Raw genomic sequence first — 27,449 nt, 5'->3', positions numbered from 1 at the left:
GGAGGGAGATGGACTCCAGATTCTTTTGAAAGATGACTACCCAGCAGCATGGAGCCTGCGTCCATCCGTCAGTTCGTCCGTGGCCAGCTGGGGGCAGAGGCTGCGCGCAGCAGAGGTGTGCATGCTTTCTGGCTCGGGCCACGGGCCAAGGGTTGGCCAGCAGAGCTGCAGCACCAGCGGCTGTGTCTCTGTCCTGATGAGACACTGGCAGGGACGGGCCCCGGGCCCCGTTCGCTCCAGCTGGGTGGGCCATGCAGTGTGCAGCCACGTGAAGGGCAGCCACGTGCAGGAAGTGGACGAGGGGTCATGGACAGGAGCGCTAGGAGGGTCGTACCTTCTTGTTGAGCATCTTCCACCGCACGTTGGCCTCGTCCAGGTCCTGCTCCAGGCCCTGCGTGCTGGTGCCCTTGCCCGCACTTTGAATGAGGCCCTGGCCCAGCCAGTTCATGTCCTGCTGCTTCCCCTGCAGGGGCTCGATCTCTTCTTTCTGGAACGCCTGCAGTGGGAAGACCCATAATGGGAAGGGTTCCACTTCTGAACAACAACCAAGTCTGTAACAAGCAATGACTTAGCCACCACGTAGTCAACGCTATCAATACTGTAGAGGTAAACGCTTCATGGTCAGAGCCTGTGCCCGTGCCACGCCTATGGTCTGAGTAACAATATCAAGGCAAAAAGAAAAACAAAACAAAGAAGGAAATCAAAACACAAAAATAAATCTGCAGCATAGTGAAGTCACTGAGAACCAAGGAGAGATACGCTAAGTTTATCAAATCAGACTACCTACAAAATTAAGAAGATAGAATTATGTGTCTCCTTAGTGCCTCATTATCAAAGCAGGAAAGCCTATTATCTCCAATTAACTGTAGTAAAAGAGTTCTGGAAAATGCTAAGGAGCAAAGTGGTAAGACCCATGACTTGAGAAAACTCCATGGACACAGTGAGAGCAAAGGAGGCTCCTCTTAGAGGAGGTCCATAAAGGTGCCGCGCCGCGATACCCCAATCCCATGAAGCCGCAGTCACCAAAGAGGAAACAGGAGAAAGATGCTAAGATGGAGCCAAGATGGGTGCTGCTGGGCCAGGCCTCTTCAAAGCACTCATGAGGATGGAGCTGCTGGCCAGGCCTCCTTCAAGGAGCCCATGAGGATGGAGCTGCTGGCCAGGCCTCCTTCGAGGCACCCATGAGGATGGAGCTGCTGGCCAGGCCTCCTTCGAGGCACCCATGAGGATGGGCATGGCTGGGCCAGGCCTCCTTCAAGGAGCCCATGAGGATGGGCATGGCTGGGCCAGGCCTCCTTCGAGGCGCCCATGAGGATGGCACTGCACACTGGAGACTGGAGCTTGAGACAGGAAGTGGCGGCCAAGGCCACGGGCAAGATGAAGTGATCTAGATGCCAAGCACACGGCCTGCCAGAGCTGCTAAGCTACAGTACAGTACCAGGAAGAGTCAAGCATGGCCTTCGAGGGCACCAAGGATAAAGGCAAGACAAGAAAGGGACAAGCATGTGTGGAGATGGCTGGGGTGCGGACACCACCAGCCCTCGAGGTCATTCAGCCTGGCACAGGGCCCTCTCCTGCGGGACGGTCTGCCACATGTCAGGGCACAGCAGCCCGGGATCCCTGGCTCCCCAGTGCTTGCCAGTGCTCCCCAGCCAACTCAGGGGCCAACATGCTGGAGTACACTTCATATTCCATTACTATCTGCTTCCTTTGCCCTAGTTCTAGGGCCAGGGCCTATCACAGTCTCTTGAATGAAATATGTGCCCAATGTTTATTTGCTGAATTGAAAACAGCATAGGAAAATTACAGCTGTGTGTTCAGGTGGATGTCATCAGTCTCTTATCAGATAACACTGGGGGCAGACACACCAGTTCACGCACAGTCAGCATGAATGTGTATAATGCGGGGCCTGGAGAATGCATGAGAAATGTCTATTATTTTCACTAAGGAAAGGTAATTGCAGGCAAATATTAGGGTAAAATATGGTTAGGCGCTCTGAGTCATTACATAAATAATAAAGGAATGGTTAAACAGAATACATGACAACAGAATAAAGGCAAATATTACAAGAGCACTTCAAGGCTATGGCTGAGGCTCCGTGACAGCACCTGCTTCACATGCACGAGGTCCTGGGGTCCCTGGGGCCAGAAGCCACCAGCATCACACAAGAAAATCACAAGCACGGTGTAAAGAAACAATTCTGAAAGATGGAGAGGCTACAGGAGACAAACTTTCGAGACGTGGCCTGCTGCCTAGCACACAGGACACTCCTATGTTGCTACAAATTAGTGATCATTTCCTCTACAAGTCCTTTGGTAGCCAAAAGTCCAAGCTGATTTTTCTTTCACAGAAAATTCATTATAAACAATTTCCATACTGGCTAACTGTTCCCTATATAAAAATACTAGATACAGCCCGGCACCAGTGGCTCATGCCTATAATCCTAGCTACTCAGGAGACTGAGATCTGAGGATCACTATTCAAAGCCAGCCCGGGCAGGAAAGTCTGTGAGACTCTTATCTCCAATAAACCACTTAAAAACCAGAAGTGGTGCTGTGGCTCAAGCGGTAGAGTGCTCACCTTGAGCTGAAGAGCTGAGGGACAGCGCTCAGGCCCAGAGTTCAAGTCCTATGACTGACCAAAAAAAAAAAAATACTGGATATTTGAAAAAATCAGCTATATATAATTAAAGCAATGATAAAATCTCCCAAACCAGGAAGAACTGAACTGAAAAGTTTTTCATACATTTGTAAGGTTTTAAATTCCAATACACCAATAAGAAGTTGCAGCAATGTGAAAACAGAATTTTAGAACAAGACTCTTTCTTTTCTACATTACTTTCAAAGTTCTACTTCTCCGAAGTAGATATGGTCACTTACCAAGAGTGAGAGGTCCAGCAAAACTGCTACTGGCTTTGGCCATTATGATAGTTACCAAGAGCGAGGGATCTAACAAAATGCTGTGTCTTACTTTCAGGAACTTGGACAGTAAGTACATTATACTTTGGGGGAATGTTTTTAGGACAAATAATCTAATGTTCTAGTAAATTGTCTTTCTTAACTTTTGATCTTGGCTTTAATGTTAAGGCTGTAGAGCTGAGCAGGTGTAGGTGAGTTTATAATCATTTTCTAAAGTGGTATAAACCATACAAAAAAATCTACTATCTACAAATACACAAATCCATTATGGGGGGTGGAGTGGGGAAAGCAGATAAACTTTTAAATCTGCAGGCCGCTTGCTAGGTATTCAAAAACCAGGAGACTAGGGCAGTTGTTGGTTGTTGGGTTTTTTTCCTGATCCTGACTAAATTCCTTATCTCTTGGTGGTAACATAATACATGGGAGGAGAAACTTTACCCAGTAAACCCACAGAAAAACACACACCCAAGACACACACACACACACAGAAAACTCATTTACCAGAAGAGTTTAGTAACAGTACCAAAATAACTGAACTTCAATCTGAGAGGGAAGAAAAAAATTACAGGCTTGATAAACAGCCTGCACTCCTTCCCAAGCTGCTTTCTGAGTTCTCGGAAAGTTCCGCACTGTAATTCCTGCACAAAACAGTGCAGCGGCAACTCCACTCCCAAGGCAGGGCTCCGGAGACCTTTCTACCACATCCAAAAGCTCCTCAGCCATCTGCAGACCACCACACTCTCACACTGTTTGCACCTCATGACCAAGCCTGTGCAAGGTCAACAAACCCAAGAGAAGCGCCCTTAAATGGCAGTGTTAAACCAGAGCTCCTGCAGAAGTCTGGCATGGCCTAATTCATGGGGAGACTTTTTGAACAGAGGGGACAGCCACCCCCTGCAGGCCCCTAGGCAGGTAGGTTCTCTTCACTGGTCTTGTCAGCAGCTGGCACAGCTTGTGGGCATTAGTCAACCTCCCACCCACCTAAACCAAGGGGCTCCAGCCCCGTTCCACACACTGTTGAGCACTCTGCCACAGACCAGAGGCTCCGGGCATCGCAGTTTCACATTTCTGTTAATTACCTGCATGGGCTGGAAGCCATTGCAGACAACGTCTGACACTCCTGCCTGAATCTCGGCTTTCCTGGGCCCTACCTTCTTTCTTGCTGGCTTGAGTTTCTGGGAGCGCTTTGTGTGGGCCGCCTCCACCGCCCCTTTCCCCGCAGAGGCCCGGCCAGGCTCCTGTGAATCACACTGTGCCAACCGTGTGCCAGTTTCCAGCAAACCTGTGTTCCCACAACCCCCCAGGGCTGTAGGAGAAAGAGGTAAATCCTGAGGGGGGTCCTTCAGATTCCCCCCACTTTGTGACGCCCCGTAGGATTCCTTTCCGCCATCTCCTGGCGTCATCAATGGATGATACTCAGGACTCCCTTTCTGGTCGTCCTGCAGGTGACGATGTTCCCTTTGGACACTTGCACGTTTGGTTTCGCTGAGCCGCAGCACATCCTGCGAAGCCACTCTGAAATGATCATCGAGGTGGGCGTCACTGCACGGAAGCAGCGGGATTTTCTGTTCACTGGTGGAATTCACAGGAAAACACGATCTACACTGCTCTGCTGCACGAATATCATCAGCGGAGCTCAAACTTCTCAGTCTTCGCTTGTCTTCCGTGACGCGGTCCTGTCTGTCCTCTCTCTCGGCTGCGGGGCCACACAAACCAGCGTCCTCATCCTCAGAGGTGAGGGAGTTCGTTCCCCACCTGCACCTGCTGCTGGCCTTGGGAACAACCTCAGAGCCCTCCGCAGGTTCAACACTGGCGCTATCACCTTTGTTTGCATAATCCACAAAGTTGGCTGGGACAAGCATCCTCCATGACCGCCTATGTTCTTTCTTTTCAGCATGAGACTTAGCTTTGGGTAATCCTGAGGTCCGAATGACATCACTATTTAGTTTGAGTGCATCGAAGATCATCTTTTCATCGAGTTTGTTAGCTTCACGACCCCGCGGCTCAAAGGCACTGGGTGTAGTCAAGGCACTGTTAGAGCATAAAGAACTCCCATCCAGAGTTCGGTGACCGTAGGGCAGAGTCCGCTCGCTGACGTGCCTGGAGCACAGGCTGCCCTTGGAGCCCGAGTCTATCTGCTCATTGAGTCGCACGGTGTCGTAGATGGACCGCTGGGGCACATAGCAGTCTTCAATGTTCAGGTCCTCCTCCTCTTCCCCCTTCCCCACACAGGGCGGGTTCTGACGTAGACAGTCAGGTCGGCTCAGTGGCTTTCCCATTCTGGAGCTAGTCAAAACAAACACTGGGGCTGGCACAGAAAGGAAGCCAGAAGGTAAAGCATCTTGCAGGGAAGTCCACCCGTCAGCCTCGCTGGGCAGCGCGCCCCGCATGGAGACACCAGATCCAGGAAGAGGTAACAGGAGGCGGGGAGAATCAGTCCTTTCACCCAGGGACTGGGGACAGAGCCTAAGCGTATGTAAAGTGCATCCAGGACAGCGAGCAGCAATCGACTTCTCTGTCTCTCCCAACCCCCAAGTTCCCTTCCACACAGTGCAAACACAGAAAAACAAACACACACTCAGCAGCCGCTCACCCGCAGCACTCCGCAGCCCGGCTTTCCCTTTGGAGTCTAATGTTGCATCTGAAGTTTCTAGATTAAAATTTCCCAAAGAACAAGCTATTTTTTTAAATAGGCTGAGGTCTGTTTAACTGTAATCCACTTCAAGATACCTTGCAAAACTCCAATTCCTTTATAAATAAGCCATGTTTCAGAAACTTAAAAGACAATGTACTGTTCAGGTTAAGGCACAGAATCAATCTTCAGAGAAAATAAGTTAAGTCTAACGTTATAAAAAAAAAAAGTAAAAGGTTTTCTTTTCTTTTCTCGGAGTGAGGCGGGAGCTGTGTAAATAATCTTGATCTGAAAGGCAGTTTTTCTTCCCCGGGAAGCTTCTGCCTGGGGGAGACTTCAGACAGCAGGGGTAGATTTCACAGTCCTTTAAAGTAAGCAGTCAGAAGCTTCTCTTTAAAGATTCGACCGGTATTCTTCCTTAAGGCTGACTCCACCTGAGCAACGGTGGATGCGGAGGGGGTCCTGGGGTCCTGGCGGCTTCTCTGAGGCAGGGTGGGACTCACGGTCAGAGCTCTGCTCCGGGAGGAAGGGAGCGCTGCTGCTGCTGCTGCTGCTGCTGCTGCTGCTGCTGCTGCTGCAGTGGCCGCCCAGCCAGGCACAGCGGGGCTGCGCTGGAGAGGGCCGTGCGCGGAGCCACCCTGAGCTGCGGAGCCCGGCACTGCCCGGCCCGGGCTCAGGGTGCAGGCTCCCTGGCCATCCTCTCCAGCCCGTGTCCAAATGTCCTCCGTCCACAGGCGGCATCTGCTAGGTCCCAGCCCTCCAGGGCTCCAGGTTCACTGGCCTCTCACCTCAGAGCCACCACCTCCCCCGCCCAACTTCCAGTTCAGGCCTGCCTCCCCTCCGGCCGGCTGGTCGGCTGGGCTGGATGCAACAGCTCAGCAGTGACGTCAGCACTTGACTGCCTGGTCTGGCAACCCCAGGGCGGGGCTGCCAAACCCCCAGGGATGGAGGGCCTGGAGCCCAGAAAGAGGCCCTGGGGAGGCCCTGGGCTCCCCTACTGCCTAAGGGGGAGGTAAGGCCGGCACTCAGACCCCGTCCCCACACAGCCACCAGCCACACAGAGTCAGAGTTCTTCCAAGTCTTCCCTGGGTAAGCCCAGGCTCAAGTACCTGTGGGCTGGAAGTTATGGCTACAGGCCTGGCCCAGAGTAAGGTCTCATGGGGGTGGGGTGAAGATGGAGGAGGGGTGGGGGAGGTGATGGGGATGGAGGTAGAGGAAGGACTGGTGGAGGTGGAGGTAGACGAAGGACTGATAGAGGTGGAGGTGAAGGAAAGACTGGTGGAGGTGGAGGTGGAGGTGGAGGAAGGACTGGTAGAGGTGGAGGTAGAGGTGGAGGTGGAGGTAGAGGAAGGACTGGTAGAGATAGAGGTGGAGGTAGAGGTGGAGGTGGAGGTAGAGGAAGGACTGTAGAGATAGAGGTGGAGGTGGAGGTGGAGGTGGAGGTAGAGGTGGAGGTGGAGGTGGAGGTAGAGGAAGGACTGGTAGAGATAGAGGTGGAGGTAGAGGTGGAGGTGGAGGTAGAGGAAGGACTGGTAGAGATAGAGGTGGAGGTGGAGGTGGAGGTGGAGGTAGAGGTGGAGGTGGAGGAAGGACTGGTGGAGGTGGAGGTGGAGGAAGGACTGGTAGAGGTGGAGGTAGAGGTAGAGGTGGAGGTGGAGGAAGGACTGGTGGAGGTGGAGGTGGAGGTAGAGGTAGAGGTGAAGGTGGAGGTAGAGGTGGAGGTGGAGGTGGAGGTGGAGGAAGGACTGGTGGAGGTGGAGGTGGAGGTGGAGGTAGAGGTAGAGGTGGAGGTGGAGGTAGAGGTGGAGGTGGAGGTGGAGGAAGGACTGGTGGAGGTGGAGGTGGAGGAAGGACTGGTGGAGGTGGAGGTGGAGGTAGAGGTAGAGGTGGAGGTGGAGGTGGAGGTGGAGGAAGGACTGGTAGAGGTAGAGGTGGAGGTGGAGGTGGAGGAAGGACTGGTGGAGGTGGAGGTGGAGGTAGAGGAAGGACTGGTAGAGGTAGAGGTGGAGGTGGAGGTGGAGGAAGGACTGGTGGAGGTGGAGGTGGAGGTGGAGGAAGGACTGGTAGAGGTGGAGGTGGAGGTGGAGGAAGGACTGGTAGAGGTAGAGGTGCGTCTGGTGGAGGTGGGCCTTGCTGAGATGTGACTGTCGACGCAGGCCCTCTACAACAAAGCAGGAAGTTGCTGGACAGTTAATCAAATCACAGCCATGGGTGGGTTTTTAATCTATTATGCAAATATGCTTAAATATTGTTTTAAAACCAAGTTCAGCAAGCCCAACTTCAGAGTCTGTAGCAGAATCACAGTTTTATTTCATGAGTCCATGCATTTTTTAATGAAAGGAACATTGCCAGAGTAGCAGGTGGTGGCCATTTCAGGAACGGTGTGGTGTCTTGTTTCAATCCCATAAAATATCGTTTGAAACTGTAACTCCTTTGTACAACTACTCAGTAACAATAAGAAACGCTTTGAGTAGAGTGGAACCTGAGGGAAGAGGGGAGGCCCTCTTGAACCTTTACTGAGAGAATAGTGTTTAAGTGACAAGACTCAGTAAGAAAAATGTCTGTTCATATTCAGCCCTCTGCATGGGTAATGTGTCTTCTCAGCACTATTATTTGCAATCGAGTGTGGCCACCACTAAGCAGAAAATGCATTTCCATGTTGTCACCTACAGGAGAAACTAAGCATAAAAATACCCACATCAGCTGGGGGCAGTGGCTTCAGGGCAATACCATCTCCATGGGAAGCTGAGACCTGAGGATGGAGGACAGGAGCCAGCCCAAGCCAACAAATCAGAGAGACCCTTATCTCCAATTAATCACCAAAGAGCAGGAAGTGGAGCTGTTGTTTAAGTAGTAGAGTGCTAGCCTTAAGCAAAAAAAGATAAGGGACACAGCCCAGGCTGAGTTCACTGATGACCCATCACAGTTGTCAGTACAGAGGAGAGAAAGTAAGCGAATGCCAGGAGTTAGAGGAGACCAGGGGTCTTATTCCAGTGCTGCTCTTGAGGTAGACGCCTGGAAAGTCACATAAGCAAGTCCATTTCCATGAAGCAGCAAGAACACCTGCCCCTAAACACTGCAGGTACCTGACAGCAGGGCTCACAGGAAGAGCAGCTGCTGTGTGGGGTACCTTACACCCTGACTCGGTGCCACAGTGTTATTTGAGTGTCAAGAAAAGGCATGAAGAACAACCTGAGACCTACAGTGGTGTAGGCGGTACATCCTAAAATCTTCATGAACGACTCATTCATAAATTCAATTACTCAACAGGTAGTGCCTGCTGTCAGAATACTGACCCTGGGGAAAGGACAGACACAGAATTGCACACGGCCTCTGCCGCCTTGCATGCCGCACAGCAGACTTTGCATGTAGGAAGAATGGAAAACGTGCTCTGATTGACTGTGGTTAAGAACATTCTTTTCTGAGTTCATTTACAGGCCAGTTTGCTTACTTACTATATCCTGACTCAAATTAAAAATCTTTGCCATTAATACATTAGAGGTGATGGGAGTAATTTACATGTGCTCTGTTGTTTGATAACACCTTTCAAAGTCACATCTGATTTCACATAGGAACACAGAGAACAGGGCCACTTTCTCTTCCTCTGATACTCTGTCTACGTAGCCATTGTACATGTTGTAGTCTGTAATGTTAATACTATCGAGATATATCAAAGTGTTACATTATTAATCATGATATTTATTCCCTTTCATGAGAAAAATACATAATGAAGAGTTGAGTGATGGTCTTCTAGAAGAAGAGTTCAGCACTGCTTTTCAGATATAATGGAATCACAATACTTTTTTTTTTTTTTTTTCTGGTCATAGGGCCTGAACTCTGGGCCTGGGCGCTGTCCCTCAGCTCTTCAGCTCAAGGCTAGTGCTCTATCACTTGAGCCACAGCGCCACTTACAGCTTTTTCTGTTTATGTGGTACTGAGGAATCGAACCCAGGGCCTCATGCATGTGAGGCAAACACTCTAACACTGAGCCACCTTCCCAGCCCTCAAGTTAAATCTGTTGTAAAAATAATCTTACCACCAAGTGCAATCCACTTAAATATGAGTTTTCAGAGCTGAAGGAGTTCAATGCAATTGGGTGAAACATTCACATAAATTAACATTATATGTCCTGCAAACTGATGGATGTCTCTCTTGGACCCTACAGCTCGTGACATCTCTATTAGAAGCTCAATGAGACATGTGTATTATGTGCTACAAATAAAAACACAGGCAGGAATCACAATTTATGTTCTTCTTTCTAAAACAGATGATTAACTAATGGAAACTGGAAGTACCCAACACTTTCCAAGCTAAGAAACTGATTGAGAACTTTTCAGGTTATCAATACCAATATTTCCATATTTCATTGGAAAGTAATTTTAATAGAAAGAAAGTGGAAGTTTCAGATACCACCCACAACAGAAACAAGCTTAGGATACTGCCTAGATTCATTATCTATCTTGGTGTTTATCTTCATGTGAACTTTACTTGTAACCTAAACCAGCACTTGTTTTTCTGCTAGTAAACTACTATAGTAGTAAGACTGACTGAGCTTGCTCATCCTTAATGAGGTTTTCAGGAAAACAGTCCACATACTAGAAGGTGACCAACTATATAAAGGTTACCAATTGAAACTAAAAGTTCAGATTTGGAAGGAAAACACAAAACAAAACAAACACATCCAGCAAGTAATGTATGTATGGATTCAATTTCCTTCTGAGAAACTACAACAAAAGTAAAATCTGAAAGTACATTTGACATTAAAATACTGACAAAAGAAACCATCTTGAAATTAAAACAATTACACATACATGAGAAAAGTCTAGGACATTTTCCTAGAGAAGCGTCATTCTTGAGCGGCTCCAAAACCTGCACTTGATGTGCCAACGCAGCACTTATATCCCCACCCTATGCTGCTGGTGAACAATGATGGGGGGGCTGGCACACACAGATGCACACACACATGCATACACACAGATGCACACATACACATGCATACACACAGGCGCACACATATACCACATACAGATGCATGTATGTAGAGACACATACCCACACACGTATGCATATATACACAAATGCACACATGTACACATATACAGACACGTGCACCCACAGCCTGGAAGTAACTCCACATTTGTAAGTGACAGCAATGTCTGTCTGTCTGTGTATATAATTGACGGTACACACTACATACAGTCTGCCTCTGGTTTGGGGTCACTTTAAAATGGTGCTATAGTTTATCCAGTTAAAAATAGACACAAATGCCAAGAACTACAGCTAAACCAAAACAACACTCCTGTTTTGTAGGAGCTCGGGCTGGAAGCCCTTGGAACAGCTCCTTTACCCATGGCAAAGGGAGAGGTCTGCAGGACCTGAAGAGGAAGAGGACCTGACGACCACGCTCCCTCTCCACAGCCCTCCGGTCAGTTCTGAACTCTCCCTGTGCGCTGCAGGGAGAAGGCAGCCCCCTCCTGCCAGGACTGGGTGGATGAGCAAAGCGGCATTAACGGCACTCCACACAGCCCAGCTCCACAACAGCCAGGTGTGGTCTTTCCCAGGTGTTCTTTCATTCATAAATGCCTCTTTGATGTAAAAATAGTGGCTAGAGCAAATGTTAAGCCAGGTGCCAGGACTCATGCCTATAATCCCAGCTACTCAGGAGGCTGAGATCTGAGGATCACGGTTCAAGGCCAGACCTGGCAAGAAAGTGCTTAAGATTCTAATCTACAATTTACCCAGCGAATATCTGGAAGTGGAGCTGTGGCTCAAATAGTAGAGTACCAGCCTCAAAGGAAAAAGCTACGGGATAGCACTGTGTTCAGGTCCCCTTCCTCCCTCCCCCCCCCCCGCCCCCACACACAAGAGGAGCTGGAGGAGGAAGAAAAGATAAGCAGACAATAAGCAGAGTGTGAGGTGAGACCTTCATGACTTATTTTGCTTTTTTCTGCCCTGGCCTCACGGAGGCAGGGAGGGTCCAACACAGCTGGGATGAGACTGTGTTGGGGTCCTCATGAAAACCTCTAGCTTTGTTTTTCTTTGATCCTCACTGAAAGTAAATCATTTCCACAGGGTGATAATGATTATGATGATCGGATCTGATTGGCTGTGAATGACATCACAGGAATATGATGGATTCCTGGTGCTCACTGAAGTCAGTGACACCTGCCTTTGATAAATACAGCAGTAGAAACTTATAGGACTGGATAAACTATCTTGCATTTGAAGATAATCTGATGCTAGAGGCCTTGAGAGCAGTAGGGGCCTTCTTTCCTCCTGCCCCGCTTAGTAGAGACCCAACTCAGTAGAGAAGTTCAAGAAAAATCAATCCGCCTCTTCCACACCATCAGAGAATAAACAAACACAGCATGCTGAATGGATTAGGGAGACATGATTGCATTTTTCTTCATAAATAAGACAAGCTCTCTCTTCTCTCTCCCCTCCCCCCATCTCTCTTCCCTTTCCCTCCTGTCGCCCCAGTGGTGATGATGCTACCTGGTGCGTTTCAACGTACCAGACACTCTCCATGGAATGATGACGAGACCCCTCGGTCTCCTGGCTCTCCTTTCCTTCAGTTCTGCACAGAGCTGTGTTCTCACTGCACCTTGTGTGGACAATGTCTTGCAAAGGCAGACAGCATGTCAGGTGTTGCTAGTAAAAGGACTGCTTACTTACTATCATGGAAACTCCGAAGTTTTGCCAGAATTCTATGGAAAATTCCAAAGGTTCTGTCTACACAAGAGTCACTCCTAAGCTTTCTGTCTTTGAGATAGCAATTGCTATAGAGCTATTATTTTTCTAATATGGGATTCCCAAATGAAACATGAAATCTTAAACTTGCATATCAGAAAGAAGAGCATTTGAGAGCTTTGTAAGTCAGGTGGACTTGAACTCACAGTCCTCCTGCCTCAGCCTCCTCAGTGCTGGGACAAATGTGTGCACCACCCAGGCTCCGTCAGAGTCACAGACTTGTGAAAATGTCTTCAAGGGCAAGGCTCTGGGCTTCAATGGCATTTTATAAATAGCAAATAATATTAAGAAATCAATTTGGAGTTCTTTTTCAAACTTCAGTCGTGTGGTTAAAAGACAAACACGGTAAGCCGTGTGCCAGATACAATGGCACACAATCTGGAAGGAAGATGACCAACAGTCACTTCCCGTGGGAGACAACCTGCAGAGCATGTGCATGTGTGTACACAGGGTGTGCGTGCACACCTACTGGGGACCAGACCTGAGGCGTCACACAGGCCAAGTACACACCCTTCTGCTGAGCTCAACCTTTAACTTAACGTGAAGTTTTGCAAAGTGCTTTCACTTGGTCTTGGTTTATTCTCTGTGTGCTAACGGGGTACTACAACTATACTTTCCTTCGCAGAGATTTATCCACGGCCAGACAGCAAATGCATGGCTCTCAGGGACCGGCGACCAGGGGTCCCGAGGCTATCAAGTGACAGAGGAGCCTACACCACCCAATCAAAATAATCTATTCCTCATCCTGAGGCAAGAGCCCAAGATCTTGTTGAAACCAGGATTATAACACGGAGTGACACAATGAATTTTTCAAATGAAAAGGTCTGCAGAAGAAATTAAAGGATAAGAAGACTTCAGTCAGAGAAAGAACCGGCAAAGACAATAATGCACCATTAAAGAAACTCCTGGGAGCCGAGTATGTGGTGGTCAAGGGCAGCTCTGGTCATCGCCAGTGCCATCAGCAACTCCCGGGCATCAGCCTCACACTCGCCTGGATGCCACTCCAGCCTCCAGGACCGCCTGGCAGCATCCGGGTCTCCCCACAGGAAGACGCACCACCACACCCCTGCCCTGCAGGCTCAGAACTGCCCATGCCTTGACACTGACCCGCACACTTACGCAGACACAGCATTGCTGGGAAAGCTTTATACCATGCTTCCCAGTATCTTTTCTGCCATGCACCTGCACTCCTCTCTGCCATACTGCCTAGTACTCTCTGCTATACTGCCTGCAGTCTTTCTCTCTCTACAACTTATAAAGCATTGGCCACCACCTTTGCAGACCAACTAGAAACTTCTCTTAATAAAGCCAGTCCGTGAGGATGAAGAGTTGCCTACCCTGAATGTCTCAAGCTGCTGATTGATGGCCTCTGTTTCCATGCCAACCGGACCCTGGGATTCCTCGTGCTCCTCCGCCTTCCGAAGCTGGTCAGAAAAGTCTCCCAGCTTGCTGTAGAACTGGCCCAGACGCTCGGTGGTCCCCGCCACCTGCTCCCCGCGGGCCTGCGTGCGATCCAGCAGCTTGTGGCACTGCTTGCTCAAGGCCTCCAAGTCCCTTTTGATTCCCACCAGGTCCGGAGTGGGTTCCTCCGAGGCCAGCATCATCTTGCAGGTTTTATTAGCATTGTCGTTGCTCACCATGAGGGCTTCCAGCTTCTTCAGAAAGGCTTGGATGGCCTCCTTTTGATTCTGCAGTGTGTCCATGTCTCTCCCCACGGGGGCCATACTGTCCAACTCATCATCACACTCTGCAAACTGGGAGAACATTTCTCGGATGGAATTCTGGAAGTGTCCGATGCCTTGAAGTTTGGTCTCTAGAAAAGAACACCTGTCTGCCACCTGCTGGCTCAGTGAGCTGTGCTCCTGGGCCAACGTCTCTGCCTGCAGTAAAACCTCCGCAGCACCATTTGCGTCCGTGGCCCCCACCACGAGGTCTTGGACAAGCCTTCTGGCCAGGTCCACCTGCTGCCCCACGGCCTGCAGTGACCTCTGCTGAGCCTGCAGCATGCTCAGATGCTTGCTGCTGTGAGCCTGGGGGCCTAGAGAGTCATGGACACTCAGCTGTTCCTTTGCACACTGCAGCTGCCTTTCAGCATCTCTGGAAACTTCCTGGAGCTCCTTCCACCTCTGGGCCATGTTCTCCAGGGAGGATTTCTTGTTGTGAAGCTGCTCGGTGACTAGGCGGACCTTCTGGACCATGGAGGTGCTCTCATCTTTAACAGTCTCCTTGTCCACCTCGCACACGCTGAGCAGACACTCCGCTGTGCTGCTCAAGAGCTCCACTGTACCGAAGTGCTGGTCCATTTCCTTCTGCAGAGATTTTAACTTAGCGAGAGAGTTCTCAGTGTCAGAGGGATCTAGTCGGAATGCCACTTGGTTCAGACTGTGCTGGCACGCCTCGATCCAGGGCTGCAAGGTCTCCAGATGCGCTCTGTACTTGAGAGCTTTCTCCAAAGCATCCTGTAACTTGCTCTCTCTTTCCCTGGCCTGCTGCTTGAGTCCATCCCAGGCGGTTTTAATGGTGTTGAGCTGCAGCTGTAAGGATGCCTTCTCGGCTCCTTGCGTTTTCAGTAGCAGATTCTCACCTTCTGCGATGGTTTTCTCATAAACAGTCGACTGTGCAGTCAAAGTTTGGCCAAAGTCTTTCTGATCTTTAATTAAGGACTCCAGGACATCAAGCTTAGCTGATATTGGGTGAAACTTGACTTGCTCTTCTTTCTTGGTATCCAGCCAAGTCTGGAAGTCTCTGGACATTTGTTGAAATTGATGAGAGCTTGCACAGGCTGACTGAAGGTGCTGGACGTGATTCTCTGAAATGGAGGAAAGTATAGATATGTTTGTTTTACATTAAGATGGAAATGCAATCTATAACAAGACAATTTTTTTTAAAAAAAAATCTCCAAGTGAGATCTGCCTCAGAATTTGGACAGGGTTATCTCAAAGTCAAGGCTTCTGGCACTGACTACATGAGCTGCAAGCAAACGAGTTATGGGCAGAGAAGAAAAGCAACCAGAGGCACATACAACAGTAAAGGATGACTGAGGCAGGAAGTAGAAGGCAGACAGGAGAGGAAAACAAAGAAAACAGGTAAAGATGCAGTCATATACACATGGCCTATTCCAGTGTCTTCTCTGGTCCAGAGCAGAGGAGAGAGAGTGGTAGTGTTCTGAGTTATGTTGATGAATAATCACCTCTTATCAAATATGACTTCTGGCTTCTGTAATTCTGGCAGTACTGAGGAGGTCTGATTATGCATTTGGTCTAGCAGCTCTGAAGAGATTAAGCCAGGCACTGCCCCAATCGTTTCTCTGTGCTACCCTAAGTTGCTTCTGGGTCCAGTAATTAGTCTGAAATGATTGCTGTAGTCAATAATAACAATTAAAAAGTCCAATCAGTAAAAAATATAAGTTGAGTATTTACTAGGCGCAAAGCCTAGAAACTACTGTTATTTTTCAGACAGAAAAAGCGCAGCAACTAATGTGTCCTCCTTCGGCAAGTCCTGCCGGCCACCCACTCCGCAGGCCTTGCTTGGCTCACGGGCTCCGCTACCTAGCAGCACTTCAGCCACAGCACTGCTGCACAGGTGAGAGGAGGACAGACACACAGAGTGACGCTGGTGCTGGTGGTGTCCCTTCCAGCACTACAGAGACATGGGCAGGAGGGCCTGAGTTCAAGGACAGCCTATGCTACACAGTGTATTCTAAGCCAGCCTGCGCTACTTAGCAAGACCCAATCTCAGTGACTTGCCTCTACAAAGAGAGAGAAATTCACACATTTTTCCAGAAGGTTTTTCTGTGATAGAATCAAATAGGTAAGAAAATGACACAAAGTCTCCTTAAGAACTACTTACCTATTTTTTCTGATGAAATAAAATATCAGGTAGGAAAAATATTAACTTAGAATCAGTTTGGAAGCTTGATGCTGGTGGCTCACGCCTGTAATCCTAGATACTCAGGAGACTGAGATCTGAGGATTGAGGTTCAAAGCCAGCCTGGGCAGGAAGTTTGTGGGACTCTTTTCTCCAATTAACTACCAGAAAACCAGAAGTGGAGCTAAAAGTGGTAGAGTGCTAACCTTGAGCAAAAAGCTCAGGGACAGCATCCAGCCCGGAGTTCAAGCCCCACAACTACAAAAAAAAAAAATCAATTTGGAAGAACCCAAATTTTAAATCTTAATGGGCCTTCATTAGGTGGATTTTGTCAAAGGCTATACTTCTCTGCCCTATGCAATCTGTCCTGGGCCTTCACGTGCCAGGCTCATCACAGACCTGTGCCGCCCCTCATGCAGCCTCTCTTCCACCTGGTACCCCCGGGGTCCAGGGTGGTCAGGAACTGTGCCCCATGAATGTGTAAAGAGCAGACAGACAAACCTGCTTTGTGCTCGATGTCATTGAATGACTTCACGACGCCCTCTAGCTGCCTGGTGAGCTCCGCTTTCAAGTACTCCTCTCTAACCAGTGCTGACAGGTCCTCGCTGAGTGCCCGGGCCGCTTTTATCTGCTTCCTTTCTTGCTCTATTTCCTGCTTCAGCTTTTGGGCCATTTCCAGCTGCTGGTTCACAGCGCCTGGATGGGCACTCACGGCTAGGCAGAACTGACTGTCCAGCTCGGCCAGCTTATCGGAAAGGCTTCGCAGCAGGCTCTGATACTGGGTGCTCTTCACAATGGCTTGGTCAATCCGATCACACCTGTCACTCAATTGTCCCGTCAGACCATCCCACTTCTGGGTCACAGTGGCCAGCTGCTCCTTCACCACACCATGTGAGGAGAGGTCCTCTCCAGGTCGGCTCAGGATGCCTTGCCCGGCAGCCACCAGCTGCTCATACTGAGGCCTCCGCGTGTCAAATTCTTGCAACAGGATCTAAGGAAATAAGGCAAACACGAACAAAATTATAGTATAATTTTACAAAACATGACTTTGAGCATCCAGGAGACAGAAATGGTACCTATTTAGAGGTTTTAATGTTTTTCTTTAAGTTAATACTTTCCTAAATTTAATTTAGCGGGCAGGGTAATTAGTGCTAAGTAAACTAATTCAAAGTGTTTCAAGATGACATCCTGTCTAAAATAATCACATTCTGCCACTGGAAATGAAAAAATAACAAGTATTCTGGGGATGCTGCTATTGGAAAGTTCATACTACACTAATGGCACATCTGCCTTTCTCTACTCGCAGGATGTATGAACTGTTTTTTTTTAGCATCCTGCATTAAAGAAATCTCGCAGTAATAACAGTGTTAGAACACACTGCACTCATGTACTGGTTTCTAAGGTTTTTAAAAGATAAAACTTTAAAAGTGGTAGGTGGAAAACATGTCACTCAGAATGCACCAATTTAACATGACTCTCATCAAAGAATTGAGCCAAGATTTCTTTAGTATATTTCATCTCTTTTTAAATGTTTACATCTACCTTGTATTTATCTACCTGTATCTGGTAGATTACTCTCATGAGTCAAATATTTCTCACCAGATATTTATTTTTCTCTCTTTGTTTTCATTCTCTTTAGATTATGAACAGATATGAACTAGTACATGTGACTCTAAACTCCTAGTACATGTGACTCTAAACTCCTAGTACATGTGACTCTAAACTCCTAGGCCTGACTCATCTTCATCAGCTGCAGAGCCTCCTTCCTTGTTCTGAGCACGTTGTTCACACTTAGTAACATCTAAAACCACAGCAAAGGCTTCTGCTGCTGTACTGTGCACAGGGTCTGCCCTGTGGAGTCCTCTTCCACCGCACAGGGTCTGCCCTGTGGAGTCCTCTTCCACCGCACAGGGTCTGCCCTGTGGAGGTCTCTGCCCTGAATCAAAACTCCTGTGTGGTCCCCTGTCCTTTATCCTCTTTCCATTCTGGCTCCTCCACAAGTTTTACACATTTCCCTATCTACTATCACCATCAAAATGAATAAAACCTCAAAGGGGTACTTTCCAAGCAATAAAAACCATGGACTAGCTTCTCATAAAAATACTCCTAAAGGATCACGTTAATACTTCAAAGATGGCCCACAATGTGAGCAACACACTGAGGCTGCCCCAAACGCAGGCTCCGGACCTTCCTCTGGGAAGCCTCATATTGCACCTCTCAGAAAGTCACAGCTTTGGGCATCCCAGGAACCATGTGTCTCAGGAGGACCTGAAGCATCCCAGGCATCCCCTAAGGCCATTAGAGCCACCTGGTCACAGCTTGAGGATTCATAATGGCAGTGTTTGCCCTGGTAAGGCTCAGCACTGCGCCTTGGTTGTTTGGATCATCCGTCAGGCACTGTTCTTGCGTGCTGTCCTTGCGTGCTCACCCGAGCCTGCTGGCTTTACGCGCAGTGCTCACCTGCACCTGCTGTCTTTGCGTGCTCAGCATGTTTGGGTCAGTTGACAAGGGTCCCAGGACATTGACCATCAGCTCCTTCTCCACAAGCCACTGTTTTAACTGGGTCTCTGCAGTCTGGAATTGGGTTAGATTATTGGAGGATTCTTCCAGCTTTTGCTGTCTATCAATTGTCAACTGGTTGAGTTCTTGCCACTTGGAATCTTAAAGAAAAGGGTAACATTGGTATGTGGTTTTTTTATACATTTAATACAACTATAGCAAAGGATCTGAATCCAACTTTAGAAGACTATGAGGCATTCGTTAAAGTAAACAAGACACTGAGATCTCTTAATTCCTTTTACAAGTCCTAGAATATCTTATTCAAATTCTACAACAATCTGATCTTTGATTCCTGTTCTTTAGTATCAAATCTTTATCTATTTCAAAGCAACTGGCCTCCAAATCTGAATATTTATCTCAGTAATTCTCCTCCATTCAAATCATACATTGACAACCAGTTGTTTGGGCTAAGGTGTGGCTGACCTAGTAGAGAGCCTGCTTGGAAAGCAGAAGGCCCAGAGTTCAAATCCCAGTATTGTGAAAAAAAAAATGACTGTTGGAAAGGTAGTTGGAGATCTTGCTGATGAAGTGTCAGTCTTTAAGGTCTTTTAAAGGTTATATTCTCTCTCATGTCACTGAGATGCAGTCATTCAAGATTCATTATTTATATAACTCTCTCAGCTCTCCTATCTACTTGATTCCAAAAACCACGATGATAATGAAACTCAGAAAAGAAAATAAGCATTACTGGACATGGTGTTACTCAGGGCCTACTATTTTGTTAGCAGGCTCCCACCATCTCTAAAAATTCATCTCTTATTTGGCATCTCTCTAAAATGCCAATTATCAGAGCAATACAATTTGAAATATGTAAAATACAGTTTCTAAAACATTAAAGAAAATCCTAAAATGAGTGAATCTGTTGGATATTTTCTGAGAAAGATTACACTAGTAAGGAAAATGAAGCAGGCTCTGATCTCAGCCTTGGTGAGCGGCAGCACCTACCTATCTCCGTCAGCATGCGCTTCCACTTGGGGGCCTCTGGAGACTCAGGACTCTCCTCCACTAGCTCTGTCAGTCTGTCTTTCAATTCCTGAACCTTGTTTACATTTTGCTTCAGTTCTGCTTCAAATGACTAGAAAAAAATTATCTACATTAAAGTATGCCAACATCAAAAGACCAACCAGTATGGTAGCTTACTGTTTACTAGCATAACCAGAGAAGAAGGAATCCGTGGTTTAAGTCAAGCATGAGGGTTAGAACGCCTCACTTCTTCTTCTCCCTGTGTCTTCCACTCCGGGACAGAGGACCCCCCACACAGGAAAGCTACAACCATGGCACCATAATGTCTCTATCACATGGGAAGAATTACAGATTCTCACATAAGACACACGGAAACCCTAGATGACATCAGTAAAATTGTCATCAGTCAGAAATTCAGCCTAGAAAGGCCACCCCAGTCTACTGGCAAAAAGTCACTGTTGAGGAAAGCACCCTTCAGAGCTCAGGCAAAGGGCCACAATGTGTATAAAAAATTTCCATCATTACTGGCATGGAAACCTATTTTCCCAATCACAATGACTCTAAGGAAGAAAGGAAAAGCATGCGCTGCTTTCTCTAATACACTCAACCCTCAACTAAATCTTTTCCAACAGTGGGTGGGCTAATACCCCAGATTGACTGATTTAAGGTGACAATTTAAGGTGACCCAACAGTCTGTTCCTTCTTACAATGTCAGAGTGCAGAAACCGCAACTGTTACCATTCATCTCTAAGTACAGCACATTAAATAAAACTGCCAGGTTGTGTGCGGAAGGGAGGAACACAGCACAGAGTTGTGGACCCCCAGAACTTCTGGTGTCCATCACTGTCCTCCAGTCTCCCCATGTGTGCTGTAGGACCCACCTTGTTCTGCTCAACCTGAGTCTTCACACCTTCCACGTCGGTAGGTGTTGGTGTCTGGTGCCATTTTGTGGCAGTTTTATTCATTTTCTGTAACCACTGCATCATTGTGCTTGATTCTTCCTGAGCCCGCTGCAATCTGGAGAGTTTAGAGCTCAGTTCTGCCAGCCTGTCCTTGAGTAAGAGGCCAAGGTCTTCATAGCCATGGCTTATGTCAGTCATGTCCTTTTTAATGGATGTTAAAGCTGTAAGAAAAAAGTACAATGACATGATCAAGCATCTGGAGTAGAGATCTAGAAATAAAAGTTTTAAATGATTTTCCCTTGCATTTGCCATTATTAAGTCAACAATGAAAAACCAGAGATGGCTTAGAACCAAAAGGTTAGATGGCCCTAGTGTTATTTAGTGACAACAAATACCTCAGAGACACTTCATAACACAATTGAGATAAAAGAGGCATTTTTTATGGAATAAAATTGTCAAATGAGAAATCTATAATTCTTCAGTTACCAAACTCAATGTATTAGTGCAAACGTTATCCCAAGTGACAAAATATCTAACATTAGGCAAAAGGAAGGAAATAAAATGAAAGGCCCAACTTCATTACTGATCTCATGAAGATATGGACAATGTTCACAGAAGATTATACAAATATCTTTATGGCCATTGTAACTATCCAATTAAAAGCCACTTTAATTCATGTGAAATTTCAATATAACTACTATTATCTCCTCAGGATTTCTCTCTCAAAAAGTAACAAGTAAAAAGTTACATTAATAAACAACCATGTAAAATTAACATTCACCTTTATTTGCCAAAAAATCTTGGGTGTTTGAATCTGTTCCTTCACCATTCAATATTAATCCACCTGTAAAAATAGTAATAGTTAAGCAATCATAGTTTCCTCTAGTATTTCTATGCATTAATAGTAGATGGTGCTGAACAAAAACTCATAGCAGTAATCATTTTTAAATGTAACTTAATTACTCAACTTCAAAAGCAAAGGAAGATCCAAAATTTAAATATCAAACTGTACCCTCTTCTCTATAAACTTATATATATAATATGTATATATGTGATTATGGAAAATATATGTCTGTTGTAAAGGTATGTATTTATAGTTTTTTTTCATTGTTGAGGCTGTAACCCATGGCCTTACAGAAAAAGCATGCACTGTAACACTGAGCCATACCTCCAATCCTGTGTAACTTATTAAGGTAGTGAAATTATCAACCACTAAAATTACAAAAATTAGTTGTTACATGTGAACTTACAAGAAGTGTGGTAAAGTTATTTTATAGCTGAAGTTATGTTCACGGTAAAACTACCAAAGTTCAGAAGTATGTAACACTGCTGAACAAGCCACCGACTGACCGGAGAAGGTCAGCCTCACATCAAGATGGAGACTGTGTGATGTGCCTTCAGTGTTTTCACAGGCTGAATGGAGGCCAAGCAATGTCAAGGATGTGACAGACAAGTGCAACGTAGAAGCAAAAGGAACGCAGCTCCCTCAGTCCAGCCACGAGGGCGGGGGAGGTGGGGAGTGGGGGGGGGTGCCCTGGGACTGCCAGTGTGACTCAGCTGCTTTAATCCTAGGCCATGACCCACTGTGGGACTGGACAATCATTCAAACCAGTACCAATCAACTCCTGACTTTTGAGACCCTGGTGGGAGGGAGCTAAAGACGCTCAGCAAACACAGAGGACGTCTAACTCTAAGCAACTGCACTCCTTTCCCACATCAGAACATTTAAAGTTCAGCTAGGCTTCCTCAGACCCACCTGGGGGCACATCACAAGGCACATCACAAAGACATTTCTTAAATGGACATGGGAGAACAAAACTAAACAGAAACATTATAACAGCTGAGTCTTAAGTGATGCCTCATTAAAGAAATCCCAGTGTGGCTTCAGGTGGGGCCCAGGGTCCTGTGGATGCCCCACCCCATACCTACCACAGCTGGCAGCTACCAGGAGCCAGGCATTCTTGTTTACTACAAATGTAAGAGGGGCAAAAACTACAATATGTAAAACATGACAGAATTCCTTTTCTAAAAAAAAAAGAAAGAAATATGTCATTTCGGGAAATCTGTTTGGGAGAGAGAAAGGGAGCATCACTGCAGACACTGGGCATTCCTTGAAATGGGGTTAACAGAGTGGAAAAAGTGGTTGAATGACAAAGCCAGCTGGACCAGGGGCCCATGGTAGGGCCGGACGGCCAGAGGCCTGGTGGGAGTAGATAAACCACAGAGGGAGCTCAGAGACTCTCAGAACAAAGATGGGAGCTCTGCCTTTAGTCTACACTGGTGTAGACTAAAGAGATCTTCATACCCTATGTTTGAAACTAAAAAAACTACACCTGTGCCTTCACACTACAGTTGGTATCAATAGTGCCTCCCCGGAGCAGAGGGGGCTGCAGGCAGCCTGCTGACCTGCTACGCACTCCCTTCTTTGGGAAGAATGTGCAGAACAGAGTAAATGTGACTAAAACAAGAAAGAAGAGCCCTTTTCTTCCAAGTTCTTTTCCAGGAGACTACTACACTCACTTCTTTATCAACAACTATAATGAGAAAAGAAGTACTTCCAACAGAATTTCAATGAAAAAGCCAAAAAATATGGACACTTTTCCATTATCACACTCCTTATTCATATTCGCATATTCATGTAGATATGGTTTATGTGTAGTATTTCATAAATGAAGCACGAAGAGGGATCGGCATTGGAGTGGGACATACACTTTCCCTGAGGGTTTGCACTGTGTTTAGGGACACCATTTTCTCCTCACTTCCCCCGTGCTCTTGAGGCTACCGTATGCGTTGACTTGAAAACTACACAGGTAATAAGAGAAAGCACTTACCTGGTTTAGCTGCAGCCATGGCTTTGGCTGGCGTGCTCAAGGTGCTCATGAGGTTACACAGAGAGGACCCACTACTGCTGACTTTCTGAATGTCTGTACTTTTTGAACTCCACTCTTCCTGTAATTTCTTGAAATAAGAAAAGTCTTCTTAATATTCTCAGAGTTGCACATTATAACTTAGGTTCTTAAACATATCTTGAAGTGGCAATGGCTGAGCTCTGATCTGTGGGCCCAGGCGACTGTTAGCCAGGCTAGCAGGGAGGGCGAGGGCGGGGCCCATTCTGCATTCTGCTCCCAGCTAGGCAGATGTAGGGCTCTGCCTGCAGTCATGGGTTCTGAAGTAACTGTTAACTGTAAGTTCGTAGGACTGTCCACTGGGGTGATATCTGTATGACTGTAAACTACATCTGTCCTAAAATGAGATGTGCCCCAAACAATAAAACTAAACATGTGGAAATCAAAATTGCATCGGAAAGTTATTTATTTTTTAGTGCCAGTCCTAGAGCTTGAACTCAGGGTCTGGCTGATGTCCCTGAGGTGTTTTGCTCAAGGCTCTATCACTTGAGCCACAGCTCCACTTCCAAGAGTCTCACAACTGTCCTGCTTGGGCTGATTTCAAACGTCAATCCTCCAATCTCAGCCTCTTGAGTAACTAGGATTATGGGCGTGAGCCACCAGCAACCGGCTGAAAGTGAGTTTTCATCATCCAGATTTCAATCAATTTTCAAATCCTCCAATGTTAAACATTTAGAGAGGAAAATCTGTCATAACTAGTCATAGCTTTTATAACTTGAGCATTATTTGTGCAAGAGACTCAACTTCCATCTTCAAGTACTGGCTAAGGGGATAGATCCAAGCTAGAGTCAAATTCTTTGGTGAAGGGGAGGAGTGGTATAAGAAGTGACTCCAAGTACAGATCTGGTAAGGAGGGAGACATCAAAGGCAGACCACAACTCAGTTCACATATCTACTAAAAAGTCAAATTAACTGAAAGTTTAGATCCTTCCTCAAAGGATCAATTAAATATCATAGCTTCCAAAAGTCATCAAAGCCTATAGAGAAGACCTAACTTTGTGATTCTAGATGAAAGGAAGCTACCTTGCATTATAACACAGGCAGACATAAAATACAAGTCACCTGAGTTTCTTCCAGAGATCTTTCTAAATCCTCAGCACCCAGGGAAGGCTGCACTCCAGGAACTTTCTCTGTTGTTTCTTTTATCCACGACTTCAGTGTTTTAACAAGGACTTGGAAAGCCTCTAGCTGTTCTTGACAAGAAGTTAGAACTTGTTTTCTAGTTCAAAAAAAAATCACACCAGAATTTAAGCTGAAAAAGGAGAGGCTCTACAAAATGAATCACACAACCCTAAGTGAACGCTGCCATGCTGGGCTTCCATTACACTCGCCTCCTTTGGGCACTCGCTGGTGGCAGTGAAGTGGGCTAGATTCCTGCCTCTTCCTTGAGTGGCACTCAGGGATAAGAGAGAATCCTGAGTGCAACAGCCCTCTCTGCCACGGAGACTCAAGGGCTATTTAAGGTTTTACCACTGTTGGGTTCCATGACCTTGATGTATTCACTTCATCTGGTGCTTACTGCCCACAGGCAAACCAGAAGAGAAAATGTACATACTTCCCACACATAAGGCCACCTACTGGTTTCTATATGATTCTACAGTCAATGGATGTGCCAACTTATGGCTTTGGTGAGATGAAGGCAATGAAACCTGGTGACTGGAGGGAATCACACTTTTAAGGGGTGCCTCTGCCACAGAGACTCAGGGCCCGGAGTGACCTATGTGGATCTCTCTGCATACTCAGCACCTTCAGAGCCCACGGGAACTGGGAGGATGGGACACTAGCATGTGGACGATGCACACATGTGTGCAGCTTGCAGAACTCTGGAGCTGAGAATGCACCGCAGCAGGGTTAATCACCGGTGACTACTTGGTTTTAAAAGTAGACACAATCAAAGGAATAAACAACCCAGAGATTCCCTAAGAAAACCAGTTCTTCCATGCAAGGTGAATTATCACATGACAGCTTCACATGCAGTAGTATCAACACCGCCTACAACATTACATGGAGAACTGGAAGAAATAAAGGGAAGAGAGATGGCAAACTCCTACTTTGGGGAGCCCTGCATATTAAATTCAGCAAAATCAGATGTAAATTCTCAACTGGACATTCGAAAAGGCACGTTCAGAGCCAGCCTTCTCCTGCACTGTAATTAGTTCATGGCAGGGCCACCGTCTTGATTCTTAGCTCGATCTGTAGTGGACTCATGCATGGCTCATCTTTAAACAATATAATGTTCTAGATTAAAAGGCCACCAAGAACTATATTGAAACTGTGCATAGCTTCTGAACTGAAGCCAGAAAGTATAGAACTTTTGTCTTTGCAAATAAAAAGGTGAGATTTGCAAGGGCTGGGAAGATACCAGTCATTTTCAGTCATACACCACCACCATTTTTCTTGCATAATGCTCACTAGTTTTATGGAAGAAACATTGAGTCTTTCTCCTAAATAGTTGAACAAATAACACACATGGTCTGGAGAACAATAAAAATGCAGCAACACACAAATAGCTCTATACTTGTTCTCAAGTGTTCAAAACTGTTTCCATTTTCAACCTTACTAAAAAAAAAAAAAAAAGCAGCTCACCTGAATCAAGAAAAAGGAAACAGAGTTTTAAGTAGAACTTACTTTTCTTTGATGGCATCTTCCATTTCTTTGAATTTCTTGGACAAGTTATTTGTCTTTTCAAAAACGAGCGCTTTATCTCCCGGTAAGCCATGGCTGCATATCTCCTTCAGGAGACCATGCAGAGCTTCAAGATCCTTCTTGCGTTCTAAGAGTTCAGAAGTTGATTCCTATGAAGCATTTAGATAGTTAGTCATCTAGATCGTCAAGCAGCTCTCCACCCTAGGGTGTGCTGGGACCACAATGGTTCCACTCAGAATTTCACAAGAGAATGCATCAATTCATGTTCAGAATACTAATGCTTTAAACATAGCATGAAAAAGAACACAGTAAACTTTTTTAAAGTTTCTGAAGTATTTGTTCTCTCCACTTCCTATCTCTGTGGTTTCTGGCATTTAAGATGTCCATATCCTTTATATCTTGAGGGATAAATGGCATTCCACTTGAGGATAGAATCAACAGATGTTTTTAGCAGAAAGGTTTGAGGGATTTTTGCAGTTCTGTGGCTTGAACAGGGTCACACACTTGATGGGCAAGCTCTACCACTTGAGTTATATTCCTAGACTCTTGGTTTTTGTCTTTGAGATAGGTTCTTATAACCTTGCCTGGACTGGTCTTGAACTCACAACCCTCCTGCCTTAGCTTCCCAAGCCAATGGCATTATACATATTTTTTTAAAGAAGAAACTAGCCATCTTTACTAATCCATAACCAATTCAAATGGAAATTGGTAAATTATAATCCTGCCAATAAATGCATCTGTTTGGCGCCTCACAGGCACCAAGAAGACTTACCTGCATGTGCTGAGACAGCTCTGAAACATCTTTCCCTGGCACATCTACCTCACTGAGGGCCTGAGCTTTTGTTTCTAGGAATGTTTGGAGCTTCTCTGAGAGGTTCTCGAACAGTTCTACTTTGGTTTTCAACTCCTCCATTTTGGCGAGTTTTTCTTGGTGCTTATGCCTGGCTTCTGAAAACCTGGCAGATAGGTCCTTCATTTTTGCCTGCAGTGAGGAAGCAGTGGAGGGATCTGTGGTCTCCATGAATGTCTTCACCTTCTCATTCATGGCATTTACACTGCTCTGACGCCCTGCGATGTCCTGCTCCAGCATCTGAAATAAACCAGATATTGGGAATGCTTTGTGATGATGGTTACTAAGGCCAAGCATGAAACCTTTCAAGTGACCACCTGTAATGACATCAGCTTGGACAGGCGGTGACTGAGACAGTGAATGGACAGAATGGAACAACAGGTCTGGTCTGTCCCTGGGGAATCGCAGCCCTGCATCTTCACAGGCACATGGAGGGCAGCTGGCTGGCATGAGGAA

The 27,449-nt window shown here is 46.5% G+C and overlaps 1 protein-coding gene across 1 annotated transcript in view; it reads right to left on the bottom strand.

Annotated features, from left to right (window-relative positions):
- Dst (dystonin) overlaps nt 1-27,449 on the bottom strand; it is a 287,116-nt gene that overhangs the window by 69,339 nt on the left and 190,328 nt on the right. The window contains exons 44-54 of the mRNA XM_013019154.1: nt 26,916-27,233; nt 26,126-26,292; nt 24,560-24,716; nt 23,423-23,549; nt 21,373-21,435; nt 20,571-20,812; nt 19,672-19,801; nt 18,628-18,827; nt 16,669-17,158; nt 13,638-15,109; nt 335-496 (exon numbers count right to left, since the gene is read on the bottom strand). Coding sequence (XP_012874608.1) covers nt 335-496; nt 13,638-15,109; nt 16,669-17,158; nt 18,628-18,827; nt 19,672-19,801; nt 20,571-20,812; nt 21,373-21,435; nt 23,423-23,549; nt 24,560-24,716; nt 26,126-26,292; nt 26,916-27,233 — 3,528 coding nt within the window. The remainder of the gene's footprint in view (nt 1-334; nt 497-13,637; nt 15,110-16,668; nt 17,159-18,627; nt 18,828-19,671; nt 19,802-20,570; nt 20,813-21,372; nt 21,436-23,422; nt 23,550-24,559; nt 24,717-26,125; nt 26,293-26,915; nt 27,234-27,449) is intronic.

This window comes from Dipodomys ordii, unplaced genomic scaffold (assembly GCF_000151885.1).
Source record: "Dipodomys ordii isolate 6190 unplaced genomic scaffold, Dord_2.0 Scaffold44, whole genome shotgun sequence".
Lineage (NCBI taxonomy): Eukaryota > Metazoa > Chordata > Mammalia > Rodentia > Heteromyidae > Dipodomys > Dipodomys ordii.
This window is presented reverse-complemented; position numbering and strand designations above follow the sequence as displayed.